General features: G+C 41.5%; 1 protein-coding gene across 4 annotated transcripts in view; it reads left to right on the plus strand.

The window, feature by feature from the left end:
• ACP3 (acid phosphatase 3) overlaps positions 1–15193 on the plus strand; it is an 85394-nt gene that overhangs the window by 4360 nt on the left and 65841 nt on the right. For all 4 annotated transcript variants that reach the window (XR_006778488.2, XM_045791766.2, XM_045791765.2 and 1 more), the window contains exons 2-5: positions 2771–2866; positions 5689–5775; positions 6448–6600; positions 11821–11919. Coding sequence is in view for 3 of the 4 variants with exons in the window: in XM_045791766.2 (XP_045647722.1) it covers positions 2771–2866; positions 5689–5775; positions 6448–6600; positions 11821–11919 (435 nt within the window). In the remaining variant the exon portion in view is untranslated. The remainder of the gene's footprint in view (positions 1–2770; positions 2867–5688; positions 5776–6447; positions 6601–11820; positions 11920–15193) is intronic.

Here is a 15193-nt window from a genome sequence, read left to right on the forward strand (position 1 = left end):
AGAGCTCACAGCATGTTTGAGCCATACCTCAAAAACCCTTAAAACCTACTGCAACAGAGGGGGGTACAATTATTCCTGACCTGTAAGGACAGAGTAAGAAAGCTTGTTTAAGCCTGTAATTATGCCCCAGGACTCTGCTGTTTAAATAACCCTCCTCTAAGGGGACCACGCTTATTTTTCTCCCCAGGCTATACTGTCATTTAGATGCAAATCTCAGTTTTATTTTTTAAATAGTATTTGGAAGTGTTTGTTACATCAAGGTTTTCCTCTAGTGCAACACCATCCCCTCCCCCGCAACATGCAGAGCTTCCAATCTTAGAGGAAAAGACTAGAGTTTATAAAGAAGCCCCAGATCCCAGATCACCCACTGGTGGGATGCCAAGGGGTGTGTTTTAGCAGAGAAATGAGCCTCTTACACAGGTTAAGAATGCTGGCATTGGAGGCACACTGTCTGTGTTTGGATCTCTGCTGTGCCACTTACGTGCTGTGTGACCTTGGGGAGGTCACTTAACTAGGGCTAATTTCCTTGTTTGTAAAATAATGATAATAATCATAAATGCTTTGTAGAACTGATGAATGGATTAAATTATGAGAAGTACTTAGCACAGTTTCTAGGACACAGCAAGCATTCAAAAAACCTTGAGGAGTTATTGTGGTTATAGGCTGGTAGGAAGCATTGTAAATTATTTTACCACAATGTCTCTCATCTGACTTCCCTTTGGCTAACTCAGGAGTTCTCAACCAGAGATGATTTTGCCCCTTACTGCACAATTGGCAGTGTCTGGTGAATTTTTTAGTCGTCACAATTAGGGACAGCTGCTGGCATCCAGCGCGCAAAGGCCCGGCATGCTGCTAAACACTGTACAGCAACAGGATAGCCCCTCGCAAGGAATTATCCAGCCCAAAATGTCAACAGTGCTGAGGTTGAGATGCCCTGGAAACTAAACATTGTAGGTTTTATAATCTATTGAAACCACGTAACAATTTTAGTTAACTCAGATCTAGAAAAGTTATTTTGCATAATTACCTGGGATGTAAAAAGTCAAAAATATGTTTAGATTCTAGAAAGAGCACTAATGAGGGGCGCCTGGGTGGCTCATTCGGTTAAGCGTCTGCCTTCAGCTCAGGTCATGATCTCAGGGTCCTGGAATGGAGCCCCACTTGCTCAGCAGGAAGCCTGCTTCTCCCTCTCTGTCTGCACCCCCCCCCCCACGCCTCCAAAGAAAGAGCACTAACGATTAGCCTTGATCATTTCTCAGATTATGCAGCCTTTCTTCCAGCCATGAAGGGACCATTCATGACAGCAGTTTCTTACCTGACCAAAATGATTTCTTAAGATCCTCTGCACCATGGTCTCTGTTTGCTGTAGCCTGTCCTACTGCGATTTTTATTTCTCACCAGTTTAGGGGATGTAAAGATAAGTTTTCTTTAAACGCCAGAGACACAACCCAGGTCCTATAAGCCTCCCTCACTTGCTTGGAATCTGATCTGAAAGAAGGCTAAAATTTAGGACTCTTTCTTATTCTGTGTCTACTGGAGCATCTTCGCCGGGTAGTGTAAATGACAAGGGCAGGAGATCTCAGATAATGCAGGGGAATATGCGGCCCTCCGCTGTGTTAAAATGGTTTGCTGGCATCGGTATAGACTGCATCTTGGATTTCTTGAGTGTTTTCATGTCTTATCTTTTGCTTTGTATTTGGTTTGGTATTTTATTCGGAAAGCATCCTGGAGTCAGAAAATACCAAGGTTTTGAAAGTCCAGACTACTCTCCCCAAAGAGGAAAATGTGCAATCAAAATAGCATGACATGCATACAAATCCAGAAGTATGTTCTTAGAGTATTAAGAATTAGCTTTTCTTCCTTTTTTTTTTTTAAAGATTTATTTATTTATTTATTTATTTGACAGGATAGAGACAGCCAGCGAGAGAGGGAACACAAGCAGGGGGAGTGGGAGAGGAAGAAGCAGGCTCATAGCGGAGGAGCCTGATGTGGGGCTCGATCCCATAATGCCGGGATCACGCCCTGAGCCGAAGGCAGACGCTTAACCGCTGTGCCACCCAGGCGCCCCAAGAATTAGCTTTTCTAATCTCCGTCTCCATAAATCCTTTATGTCTAATTTCCTAAAAACTAATAAATCATTGGCTCAAGATGGTCACAAACTGTATGTGGCATTTAAAAGCTACTATTTTTATCATATGTAAAAATGTTAACACCATAATTAAGGAAGAATACTTCTCATCAGAGTCTGTCTGCAATAAAGTGATCTTGCTAAGCTTTTTGTTGCTTCTTGACCCAATATAAAAACCAGTGTCAGTGCATGGCTCCCCTGCTTTCTAATGACTGACCGACTTGTTAAATTACCTGAAACACAGGAAAGTGTTAGTGAGCTTAAAACAGTGGTTCTTAACCTGAGATTTACCTGGGAAGTTCTTTTTTTTTTTAAGATTTTTAAAATTTTTTTGAGAGAGAGTAGAATGAGAGAGCATGAGCAGGGGGAGAGGCAGGTGAGGGAGAAGCAGACTCCCCGCTGAGCAGGGAGCCCAACACAGGGCTCAATCCCAGGACCCTGAGATCATGACCTGAGCCGAAGGCAGATGCTTAACTGACTGAGCCACCCAGGCTCCCCTTACCTGGGGAGGTCTTAAAATCCTGATGCACTGACCACATCCCAAGGTGGAGAACCAGTGGTTTAGAAGAAAATCTATTAGGATGAGCTAAGACAAAACACCTAAGTGAAATTTGTAACGTTACGGTCTCAATCTCTTTTCAGGTGTTTAGGCATGGAGACCGAAGTCCCATTGAAACCTTCCCTAACGACCCCATCAAGGAATCCTCATGGCCTCAAGGATTTGGCCAACTCACTCAGGTTGGTTGAATTTTCAGCTAAAGATTGCTGATGAGTCTTAAGGGAAACTATGTGGAGTTTGTAATACATTGAAACCATATAACTACTTCAGTTACTCAGATGTGGGAGAGAATTTTGCACAATTACCAAGAAACTAAAACGTCTAAAATGTGTTTTGATCGTGAAAGGCGAGGCACTAAAGGTTAACTTCAATAATTTCTGATCATGACCAACTAGTGACAGTAACAGTAGAATTGTATAAAATTGCCCGTTTTGATCTTTTTTTTTTTTTTCCCTGTTTGGCTTTATTAAAGCATAAGAGCTGTGCGTGGGAACAGACGAATACATGAGCTTAAAGATGCTGAAGAGAGCCCAGAGACACTTGGAAGCCAGCCCCTGAGTTTCTCAGCCTCCCCCTAAGGAAGTAGAAAATAATCTTGCAATCGATAAACTGAATCAGCGGGGTTGGGAAGACAGGATTCCTCTGCAAGTGCTGATACCAAATTTGATTATTTTATCAGCTGGATATACTGGGATTGAGCCTTCTTATAAGTGGTCTTAAACATAGGGAGCCCTACTTTCTAAAGAGCACCAAAGGAGAAGGTGAAGAGGGGGTTGGGTGGAAGACAAAGTCATCTGTAGTCACTGCCCCAGTACCCTACCCCCTTCTCTTGCAAGAGTGGATGGCTCTTCTGTTTGGAGCCGGAGGCCACGTGTGTTGCTTCTGTCTCAACCAAAACACTGTTTAAATACATTAAGGAAATGTCATAGAGTGTTTAGAGTTGAGTATCTCTAAACATTTATCTAAACATTTAACTAAGCATTTAAACCAATGGGTCTCAGTCTTGGCTAAACATTGAAATTATTTGGAGAGCTTTAAAAAATACCGATGTCTGTCTGTCTCCCAGACAGAGGTTCTTATTTAATTCATCTAGGGTATGACCTGGATATTGGGATTTTTAGAAACTCCTCCATTGATCAGTTGACTCTAATGTGAGCGAAGTCTGAGAATCACTTCTCTAATTCAACCGCAATGTTTCATGGAGGAGTAATCCCACAGAGGCTGTTTGAGGTCAGCATCTTTTGGCTGCCAGGTCAGAGCTCCTCCCACCATAGCCTACCCAGCTTCAGGCTTCTTGGGAACAGTAATAAAAACTCAAGGCTACTTCTTAATACCTGTGGCTGTGTGGAGACTCCTGTTCCCTTATTCTGCTTTTCCAGTGAGACTCTAAGATTCTTTCAGACTGTGGGATCTGGATTCTCCTTCTGGGAGTCTCTGACTAGCCATCAGATTTCCCTAGAGCAGTGTTTCTCAAGCTTCCAAGTACAAATGTATCATTTAGAGATCTTTTAAAATGCAGGTTCTAATAGTCAAAGGAAATGAAAACACTAATTCAAAAAGATATCTCTGCACCCCCATGTTCGTTGCAGTGTTATTTACAATAGCCAAGATATGGAAACAACCTAAATGCCCATCAACAAATGAATGAATAATGAAGTTGTGGTATATATCTATAGTGGAGTATTATTTAGCCATAAAAAATGATAAAATCCTACTGTCTGCAGCCACATGGGTAAACCTTGAAGACATTATGCTAAGTAATAGAAGCCAGAGAAAGACAAATACTATATGATCTCATTTATATGTGGAATCTAAAAAAATTTAAAATTTAAAAAACCAAACTCATAGAGAAAGGGATCAGATCTGTGGTTGCCAGAGGCCAGGTGTGAGGGGAAGAGGATTGGGGAAGAGGTGGTCAAAAGATACAAACTTCCAGTTACGAGGTAAATAAGTAGTAGGGATTTAATGTACGGTGTAACGACTATAGATAAAACAGCTCGATAATACATACAAAAGTTGTTACGAGAGTAATCCCAAGAGTTCTCATCACAAGGAAAAACACAACCTCTCTGATTCCTGAAGCTCTAGTAAAACTCGGGATTAAAGACAGACTTGAAGGCAGTGTTTCTCAAAGCATGGCACTCTACTACACAGATCAGAATCACTCAGGACAGTTGTTAAAATGCAGGTTCCAGGGCTACCCCGGGGTCTAGCAAGCAGGAAATCTCGGAGGGAAGTGCTGAGGCATCTGCCTTTCAACAAGCATCCCTAGATAATTTTGCTTCTGATGCACCCTAATGCTTGAGGATCACTGAACTAAAGCAACATTTCTCAGTGTTTACTGGCCATCAGAATCTTAGTAAGCTTGGTACAAAGGGGTTCCTGAGCTCCACACACCCCCCAAAGGTGCTGGCTCAGGAGATCAAGTTGGGGCCTAAGAATTTGGTTTCTAACATACTCCCAAGTGATGCTAATACTGCTGATCCCCAGACCACACTTTGAGTAATAGGCTCTAGTTTTTCATGAACCAGGCGTAAGTAAACCGTGCAGATAATAAATCATTACACCCAGAGGTTGAAAGTGATCTTCAGATTCATCAAGTCCAACCTCTCATCAGATGGTTGAATGTCTTCCACAAAACCTCCACCAAGTGGTCAACCAGCTCCCTTGAATGTTCCACCGACAAAGATGAGTCAGTGATGTTCTACCACGCCAGAGATGAACCATTTACTTAAATCAGATCAATCACCAGCTGTGAACTGTGCAAGGCTCTATGTTAAGTGCTAATGAAGTTGCATGAGTTTTCTCAAGGAGTCATGCCTGAAGATTACAACTCTCTTTTGTTGTTTCATTTAAAAATAAGTTGTTGTTGTTGTTGTTGTCGTGGAACTATTAAAGTACACATGGTTCGCTCCACACATTCAATGAGGAGAGGTGAGACTCATACATGAGATGTGCAGAATTTACTTTCACTGATTTTTGCTTTTATTTGTTCCCATAGCTGGGCATGGAGCAGCATTATGAACTCGGACAGTATGTAAGGAAAAGATATAGAAATTTTTTGAATGAGTCCTACAAACGTGAACAGGTGAGTTGGGGAGCCAAGAGTGGGAGCCTTTTTCCCTGAAAGAATTTAACATAATGTTGCATGTGTAAAAGTGCTTTGCTCATTTCCCAAGGAACTTACACAAGTCAGAGATCTTATTTACAAATGTACTCCTCCTTTTTTTTTTTTTTTTAAGATTTTGTTTATTTATTTGAGAGGAGAGAGAGAATGAGAACATGAGTGGGAGGTGGGGCAGAGGGAGAGGGAGAAGCAGACTCACTGCCAAGCAGGGAGCCTGATGTGGGGCTCAATCCAAGGACCCTGGGATCATGACCTGAGCCGAAGGCAGTCATTTAACCAACTGAGCCACCCAGGTGCCCCAAATGTACTCCTCTTTATACAAATATTTTTTTCCTAAAAAATTTATAAATATGACTAAGTTCAAAACTTTATGGACATCTATGGCAAATAGTTTGGCTCGGCAAGTAGCCGTCACTTAATTGGTCTCTTTATCAGTTCAACTATTGACGTACCAAGTGGCATTCTCATCATACTGTCTCTTCCGCTGTAGATATTATGATCATGATGCTACCACAATGTTTGCTAATGTTTTCATGTGAGGGTCCTGGCCTTTCTCAAATGTACTCTTTGCTCCACAGGGAAAAACGCACAGTTCCAATCAGTTGGAATCTCCTTTGATTTTTCCCACTCTAGGTTTATATTCAAAGTACAGACGTCGATCGGACTTTGATGAGTGCTATGACAAACCTTGCAGGCCTATTTCCTCCAGAGGGTATCAGCGTCTGGAATCCCAGCCTACCCTGGCAGCCCATCCCAGTGCACACACTCTCTCTTTCTGAAGATCGGGTGAGTATTCGGGAAAAACCTCCTATTTGACCTAGGAGGAGGAAGGCAGGTTGCCCAGTACTTGTGGGTTTGGAGGTCTGCATGCTGCTTGGTCGGTGCAATCTTTTTTTTTTTTTTTTAAAAGATTTTATTTATTTATTCGACAGAGATAGAGACAGCCAGCGAGAGAGGGAACACAAGCAGGGGGAGTGGGAGAGGAAGAAGCAAGCTCATAGTGGAAGAGCCTGATGTGGGGCTCGATCCCACAATGCAGGGATCACGCCCTGAGCCGAAGGCAGAGGCTTAACCGCTGCGCCACCCAGGCGCCCCGGTCGGTGCAATCTTAATATTTTTCCAAATAAAGGTGTGAAGGACAGAGTAGGACGTAGGAAGCCCCAGGTAAGAGAAAGTAGGAACAGAATGTCAGTTTGGACCTTCATCAGCCACTTTGTTTTGCCATCCTTTCAACAAATGGCAGTATGGGGGCTCCTGGGGGTACAGTTGATTAAGTGGCCAACTCTTGGTTTCAGCTCAGGTCATGGTCTCCCGGTCATGGGATCGAGTCCCACCTCAGGCTCCGCACTCCACGCTCAGAGCCAAGTCTGCCTGAGTTTCTCTCTCCCTGTCCCCCTGCCCCTCCCCACCCCGTGCTCTCTCTCTCTCTCTCTCTCAAATAAATAAATAAATAAATCTTTTTTAAAAAATGGCAATTTTCCCCTCTCCATCTTCACATGTACACACACACACACACACACACACACACACAGACTTCCCCTTTTTCTACCTTCAATTCCCAGGTTTTTGGTGCCCCACATAGGGTTCTCCTTTCTCCAGAATATTCTAAGAGCTCTCTACCTACAAAATTTCCCTCCCCACATGAAAACCCCCATTCTGAGGTAGGGGAAAAAAAGAAAGATTTGAGTGCATAGTCAGTGACCAGTACTTTGATATGTGTCATCATATTTACCTTTCATAACAACCTTGAATGGACAATATCACTGTTCTCCTTTTATAGCCAGGGAAATATGTGCTCAGAGAGAGAAACAAAATAAGCTCAGTGCCACAAAGCTGGTAAGCATCGCTATTGGGACAAGAACCAGGCCTATCTCATTCCAGACAATTTCCTTCCCTGTAAACTAGTGGTTCTCAAAGTTATTATATTAGAATTACCTGAAAAAAAATTTTTTAAATCCTGGCACCTAGGGCACTTGCTATAACGAATCAGGATCTCTGAGGGTGGGATGCAGGCATCAGTACTTTAAAATAATGTCCCTAGATGATTCTAGTGGACAACCAAGTTTGAGAACCAGTACCGTAAACCAGGCTGTCTGAATGGGGCTATTTGAAAGAAACTCTCAAATTTATTTGCACTGGGCAGGAGGCACCAAAAGCTCTTTAACGTTTTCAGAGGAACTGCTTTGGTTTTAAATAGTATTAAATGAATCTAACTAACCTCCCAGGTGTGGAATTTAAGGCTATATGAAGGAGGGGCATCCAGATGGCTCAGTCAGTTGGGTGTCAGACTCTTGATATCGGCTGAGGTCATGATCTCAGGGTTGTGAGATCATGCCCCACTTCAGGCTCTGTGCTGGGTGTGGAGCCTGCTTAAGTTTCTCTATCTTCCTCTCCCTCTGCTCCTCCCCCTTCTAAAAAAAAAAAAAAAAAAAGACTGTATGAAAGGAATAGTTTGGGACAAGGAATCCATCCTGATTCCCCTGCAGTCCCACTGTAAGCATGACCATGTCCTCTCTCGGTAGCTGAGGCTTAGCATGCCTTCTGCATCGGGCTGTTGCCCAGGGGCCCCTGGGGTAGGTTCCATCCTCTTTGCCCTGCCAGTACTCCTAGACATTTGACTTAACTGTTGCATCTGATGACGTAAGAATCTTCCCCAAATACTTTGTAGAAACAGCCTGAATCTGTCGACCTCAGTCTAGGTAAGTCTACTCCAACCACTTTTTTTGATGTTTCCTGAAAAGACAAGATGATTCATTTGTACGTCTTTCCTTCACAGAATCAAGAGAGAAGTATTATGATGATTAGTATTCTTAGGAGTTTGTGAATATTTTCTTCCAAAAGGAAAAAAAAAATCACTGTTGCCACAGCCTTTTCTGCATAGATAGACACTGGACAGCAGCATCCAATTTAGCCAGTGTAGAACAAGGTAGATGTTTAACCCTTAATCCTGAAAGATAGTAATTAAATTATGTAGTAAAGAGACTATAGGAGCTATTAGAAGAGGAAAAGAGAGGAGTGCCGGGGTGTTTCAGTCAGTTAAGCATCTGCCTTCAGGTCACGCCGTGATCTCGGGGTTCTGGGATCAAGCCCTGTGTCAGGCTCCCCGCTCAGCGGGGAGTCTGCTTCTCCCTCTGCCTCCTGCTTGAATGCTTTCTCTCTCTTTGTCAAATAAATAAATAAAATATTTAAAAAAAAAGGAAAAGAGGAAAAACAAAGGAGAGTGAGGAAGAGAGGAACAAGAATATCTCCCCATGGCTTCCAGCTACGTCCTCACTAAGATAAAAACAGTTCTAACATCAACCAAGAAACCTGACAAACATCCGTCAATCAACACACTTTAGCTGTGCTAAAGGCTGTAGAAAAACACGAGGCCAGGTTTCCTCCCTAATTTATCACCCATTTGATGAAAACCGATTTGCATGTGTGACACGTGTAGACCATGCTACAAAGTGGTGGGCGATGAAGCAAGAACAAGTTGCACCTGCTAGAGGAACTCACAGAAGGACCCCGGTGGCGCGACCACAGGGCAGCCATTCGAGTCTTCACGGAGAGAGTGAGAGCTTGAACCAGATCTCGGAGGAGGGAAGGAAAGGAGAAGAAGGCAACCCAAAAGCATGGCAGTGGGTGAATATACAGATGGCTTGCCCTTCTGTGTCCAGAGTTCTTATTTAGAAGGAATGAAAACGTCTGATTAGCTATGTTGGGCACAGACCGGAGAATACACACGTGATAGCCAGGAGGAACCTTGAGCCTGAGAGGCAGTGCGGTGGAGGAGGAGGGCTGCATTTAAAGCCGGGGAAACCCAGGTCTGAGAGCCAACTACCATTTCAGACACTTGACCTCCAGTCACCTCCCTGCTCCAGTGTCCTTTTCTGTAACATGGGAACAACAGTACCTCTCTAACTACTTCAGGACGATTTGTGAAAATCCAGCTAAGAAATGGAAGAGACTTTGTGAATTGCAAAATGCTGGTTGGATTTTTAGGTGATTATTCCACTTATTTTCAGCTTCTTTCAATATGTGGGATGAGAAAATGAAAGTCTAGGAAGGTTGAGTAATTCACTAAAACCTCGACCTTTAAATGAAGAGCCCTGTGCCTTTTCCCTCCGCAGTGCCATTCCTTCTGTGGGAAAATCGGAAGGCCATGCGGGAAAATTGGGCTGTAAAGCAGCGGATGAAAAAGGCACCCGGGCACACACGATGAGCCGTGCTCTGAGGTATCTGTCTGATTGTGGTTTGGAAGGAAAGAATACTAGGGCCTCAGAGAATAACTGTTGAAGCAATTCAGGAATGAAACAAATGAAGGTCTGAAATTAGATGGTAAAGACGTGAGAGGAAGGAAAGCAAAATAAGGCAAATGACAGAATCAGGAAGCAACTTATTTTTTTTTTTTTTAAGATTTTTTTTATTTGAGAGAGAGAGCATGAGCAGGGGGAGAAGGAGACTCCCCGCTGAGCAAGAAGCCTGACGCAGGGCTCGATCCCAGGACCCTGGGATCATGACCTGAGCCAAAGGCAGACGCTTAACCAACTGAGCTACCCAGGTGACCCAGGAAGCAACCTATTTTTAAAAAGTTTTCTGAGCAGCTACAAATATGGCTGACTCTGTTCTAGACATTGACAACACAACAATGGACAAAACAGACAAGATGCTGGCTGTCCTTGAGTTGATATTTTATAGGAAATAGATGATGAAGTAAAAAATAGTAATAATCTCAAATGGCGATGAGTTCCCCCGAAGGAAATAAAACAAGGCAATGTGATCATGGCTGCGGCTGAGTTTGAAGAGCCTGGCAGGAGTGACGGGGGGCAAGGTCTCAGGGAACAGGCAGAGCCCCCAAACCTGTGAGTTCAGGGGACAACAACGTGGCCTCCGGTGTTGCTAGAGAAGAATAAGGGGGCAGTAGCAGGAAAGCAGGGCAGAGATCTCTAGGGTTAACTGAGTTTGGATTTTATTCCAAGTAAGATGAAAGCCAGTGAAAATTATAAACTACAGAATGGTATGATCTGATTAATGCTTTAGAAAGATTGGTATTTATAAAAATAAAACAAAAAGGATTAGGGTAGCTGTGGTATGGAGAATGAATTGTAAAGATGGAAAGAGTGGATGGATGCCTAGTGACCAAATAGGAGGCCCTTGCATTAATCAAAACACAGGTTATGATGGTGGGAACAATGAATATGATGAAGAGGAGTCTAGTTTGGATATATTCTGAAAGTGGGCAAGGAAACTGATTAGTCTATGAAACAGGATGATACATTTTGCCATTGGCAAAAGTAGATTACAAAGGCAGAATGGTTAAAAATGAAGTTGACTTCGGTTTTGTACATGTTAAACTTGAGGAAGAAGAGAAACATCCAAGTAGTGATGTCCCCCAAGGGCTGGAAATACAAGACCGGCCACAAATGAAAAGTCCGAGCAACAAAATAAGCTGAGTCGTCACCAACCTAGAGATTATAGTTAAGACTACAGAAGATCGTCCAATTTATAATGGGTTTTAAAATGTATTTTTCAATATATTTAGTATATGCCCTTATTTTGACCGGAACTTAAGTCAATGAATGATTAACCAATCTTTTTCCAGAACCTCTTATTTATTTCTCTATATTTATGTGTATGTTGGAGGAGGAGGTGGGGGGGCAGGATGCCTTTGCACACACATGTGTATCTCGTGCTAGAAATGTAAGAGGTCCAGTAGGAAGCAACATAACAGTTACATCAACATGGAAAACGAGGAAGTGTATTTACCAACCACACAGTCCTTTTTAGGCAAGTTCATGAAAGAAAAAAAAAAAAGCTTTTCCGTTCTGTGTACATATCCTACTATTTAAGACCTACAGACCATTTCTCTCTTTTTCCTCAATTTTAGAATTTCCATTCTCAAAACACATTTGAATCTTTTATTCAGGTCACTTTGCACCTAAGGAGGCTTAAAATATGGCTGCGGCTTCTCTAGCGAAGTTCTTCTGACTAATAAAGAATTTATGGTTTTTCTTTTGTCCTCAGTTGCTTTACCTGCCTTTCCGGGACTGCCCTCGTTTTAAAGAACTTAAGGAGGAGACTCTCCAGTCGACGGAATTCCAGCAGAGGTTGCATCCTTATAAGGTTAAAAATCATGTCATTTAGTGGTGTACAGGAGGGCGAGGGCCAAGACAAAGGATGAAGCTCCAGCTTCTTAAAGGTGTGGGTGGAATGTGTCTGCCAGTGGCTGGTTATAGCAGTGGGTTAAAATGTTTAATGCGAGTCAGTCATCACCATCTGGTCCCCTTCCCTGCCACAAGCCAGGAAAGAAGCCAGTCCCTCTCTAATCTTATACCCATCTACCAGAGGAACCAGAAAGTGCATGCCTGGCTCAGAATAAATGCAAGTTTAAAATCATCTGCCCCAAAGAGGCTGAGGGGCTGCGACCATTGATTTCATATACAAAGGATAGTCTTTTTTATTTTATGTTTCCATTTTGCAGAATACACCCTTTTAAGACCATGCAAAAGGTAGATATAATGCTTTGTGTTTTTAAAAATAAAATTTTAAATCTCTAATACATTTACACAGTTCAAAAATTTTTTAAATATAAAAAGGAATACAGCAGAAAGTCTCTTAATGACCCCACAGGTCATTGGTGGCAGCGTTTTCTTGTCTTGCAGTTTCTTTATGCATATGCAAATAAATATGAATTATTCTGGAAACTTCCCCTTTGCTACATAAAAGTAGTATACTGTATTCACAGAGTTGGGCACCTTGGGTTTTTTCACTTAACAATATATCTTAGAAATATTACTCTATCTGTACATGAAGAATTTCATCATTTTTTATAACTGCATTTGAATTCGTGGACAAACCATACTTTCTTTAACTAGTCTATATTGATGGACAAGTGAGTCATTTCTAATCATTTACCGTCTGTATGAGTATCTTGTGCATCTAAATATTTTCACAAGAATATCTGTGGAATAATATCCCAGAAGTAGAAATTCTGGGGCAATTTGAAGTATTATCGAATTGCCCTCCGAAGAGGTTACACTAATGTCTGCCCCAATCAACAATGCACAGGATTGCCTGTTTCTCTCTAGCCTTGCCAATAGTGTAGTGACAACTTCGGGGATATTTGCCAATCTATAAATATAGAATGGTACCACTAGAAGCATCCCTTCTAAAATCAGCAACAAGATAAGGAAGCCCAGTACCATCACCATTATAAAGCATTGTGCTGTTGTATTTTTCTCTTATGATAAGTATGTTTGGGATATCTTTAGTTAAACGCCTTTTGTATTTCCAGTTGTCTTCATATCCCTTAAGCATTTATCCTTTGGATTATTGGTTTTCTCTTTTCCGTACATTTTAGGAGCTTCCTGTGTATATTTTGATATTTTTTTTCCGTGACACGAATGGCATGGTTTCTATTGTTTGCCTGTTGATATTGGTTACGGTGTTTTCGCTATGTCTGTGTTTTTATTTTCTTTGTGAATTTTAGAATCCGCTTGTCTCAGTTCCAAAAACTTTTTTTTTTTTTTTACTTTTTAGTGTTTTTATTGAGGTCATATTAAATTTATAAATTAACTTGGAGAATTTACAACACTATGATGTTGAGTATTTCTTTCTAAGAACATGGTACATTTTCCTATTTGTCCTTATCTTCAAAAAAATTTTTAAGGTTTTCTTCACATAGGTCTTTACATTTAACTTTAAGCTTGTTCCAAGATTATAATATCTGCAAATAACTTTGGCTTACCTCAACTTTTCCAATATTTTTACCTCTGATTTTTTTTTTTTTAAAGATTTTTATATATTTATTTGACAGAGAGAAAGTGAGAGAGCACAAGCAGAGGGAGAGGGAGAAGCAGGCTCCCCGCTGAGCAGGGAGCCTGATGCGGGGCTCAAACCCAGGATCCTGGGATCATGACCTAAGCTGCAGGCAGACGCTTAAACAACTGAGCCACCCAGGCACCCCTTACCTCTGATTTCTTTTGCATGTTTGCACTGGCCAGTATTTAGAGTACAGTAGGACATAACAGTATTGGCTGTGGGCATCCTCGTCTGGTTTTTTATTTTAGAAGTGTTTTTCTATTAAACATGCTGGCTTCAGGACCGAATAGTGATATTTGTACCATGTTAAGGAACTAACCATCTTTCCTATTTTATTGATTATTTTTATCAATACTGGTGTTTAGTTTTTTGAAAAAATCTTTTTAACATTATCTAAATATAATCAAGGAGTGCCTGGGTGGCTTAGTCTGTTAAGCGTTCCACTCTGGATTTCAGCTCAAGTCATGATCTCAGGGTTGTAAGATCGATCCCCATGTAAGGCTCTGTGCTCAATGGGGAGTCTGCTTCTCTCTGCCTCTGCTCCTCCCCCACCCACCAGCACATGCTCTCTCTCTATCTCTCTCTCTCAAATAAATAAATCTTTTATATAGATAGGTAGATGAAATCAAGTTATTTTTCTCCTTGGATCAATTACTAAGATTAATTATATTCATAGATTTGCTACTAAAGAGCCATCTTTGCATGTCTAGACTCAAGCCCCTTTCTTTGGATATTGAATTATTTGTTAATATTTTACTCATACCTTTTGCATTCATATTCAAAGTAGCATTGGACTATAGTTTTCTGGCCAATCTTTTGTCAGTGTCAGTGCTGCACGTGGTTCATAAAAATGTTTTGAAAGTTTTCTTTTTTTTTTTTCTTTCTCTATACTCAGTAACAGTTAAAATAACATTAGAATAATTTGCTCTTGAAAATCTTGGTAGAATTTCTCCATAAAGTCATCTGGCCCTGGAGCTTTTGTTTGGTTTGCCTTGGTTGGGGGGGGGGAGATCTTTAATAATTACATTTATTTTATGGGTATCTGTTTGAGTTAATATTTGGAAATTATAGTTTCCTAGAAAATTTATCCATCAAATAATATCTTCCACAAGGATTCCCAGAAATTGCTGCCAAATTCATCAGGCAGATAGCTGAATAGTGGGTCTCATTACCATGACAATCCAAGAATAATATAGAACCTAGAGAAATGTTTGCATCCCACCCAAATTTCAAATTTATAGCCAGAAAGCAGGTCCAGTTTCTGCGGTATATTCCTGAGGTGCTTTGGCCTAAGACATGCTTTCTCTTCTCACCTTGACCAGTCATATATATGTGAGTTCTACTTCACCTACTTCCCAAAAAATTTTTGGGCATTGGGTCCATTGGCTACACACACACCAGGTCTTATTCCTGAACTACCAGGTACCAGAGGTTCTGCTTGGCCTGATTCCAGGACAAACCAGGACACGTGGCAGGAAGCCAGCGTGCACCCACAGTTTTAATGCAATCATGAAAAATGACCAATTAGTGTTCGTGAAATTCTTTGGGCTCATGCAACCACAGCCAATATTCCTGG

Source organism: Ursus americanus, chromosome 20 (assembly GCF_024610735.1).
Source record: "Ursus americanus isolate L20-20 chromosome 20, mUrsAme1.1.p, whole genome shotgun sequence".
NCBI classification, from domain to species: domain Eukaryota; kingdom Metazoa; phylum Chordata; class Mammalia; order Carnivora; family Ursidae; genus Ursus; species Ursus americanus.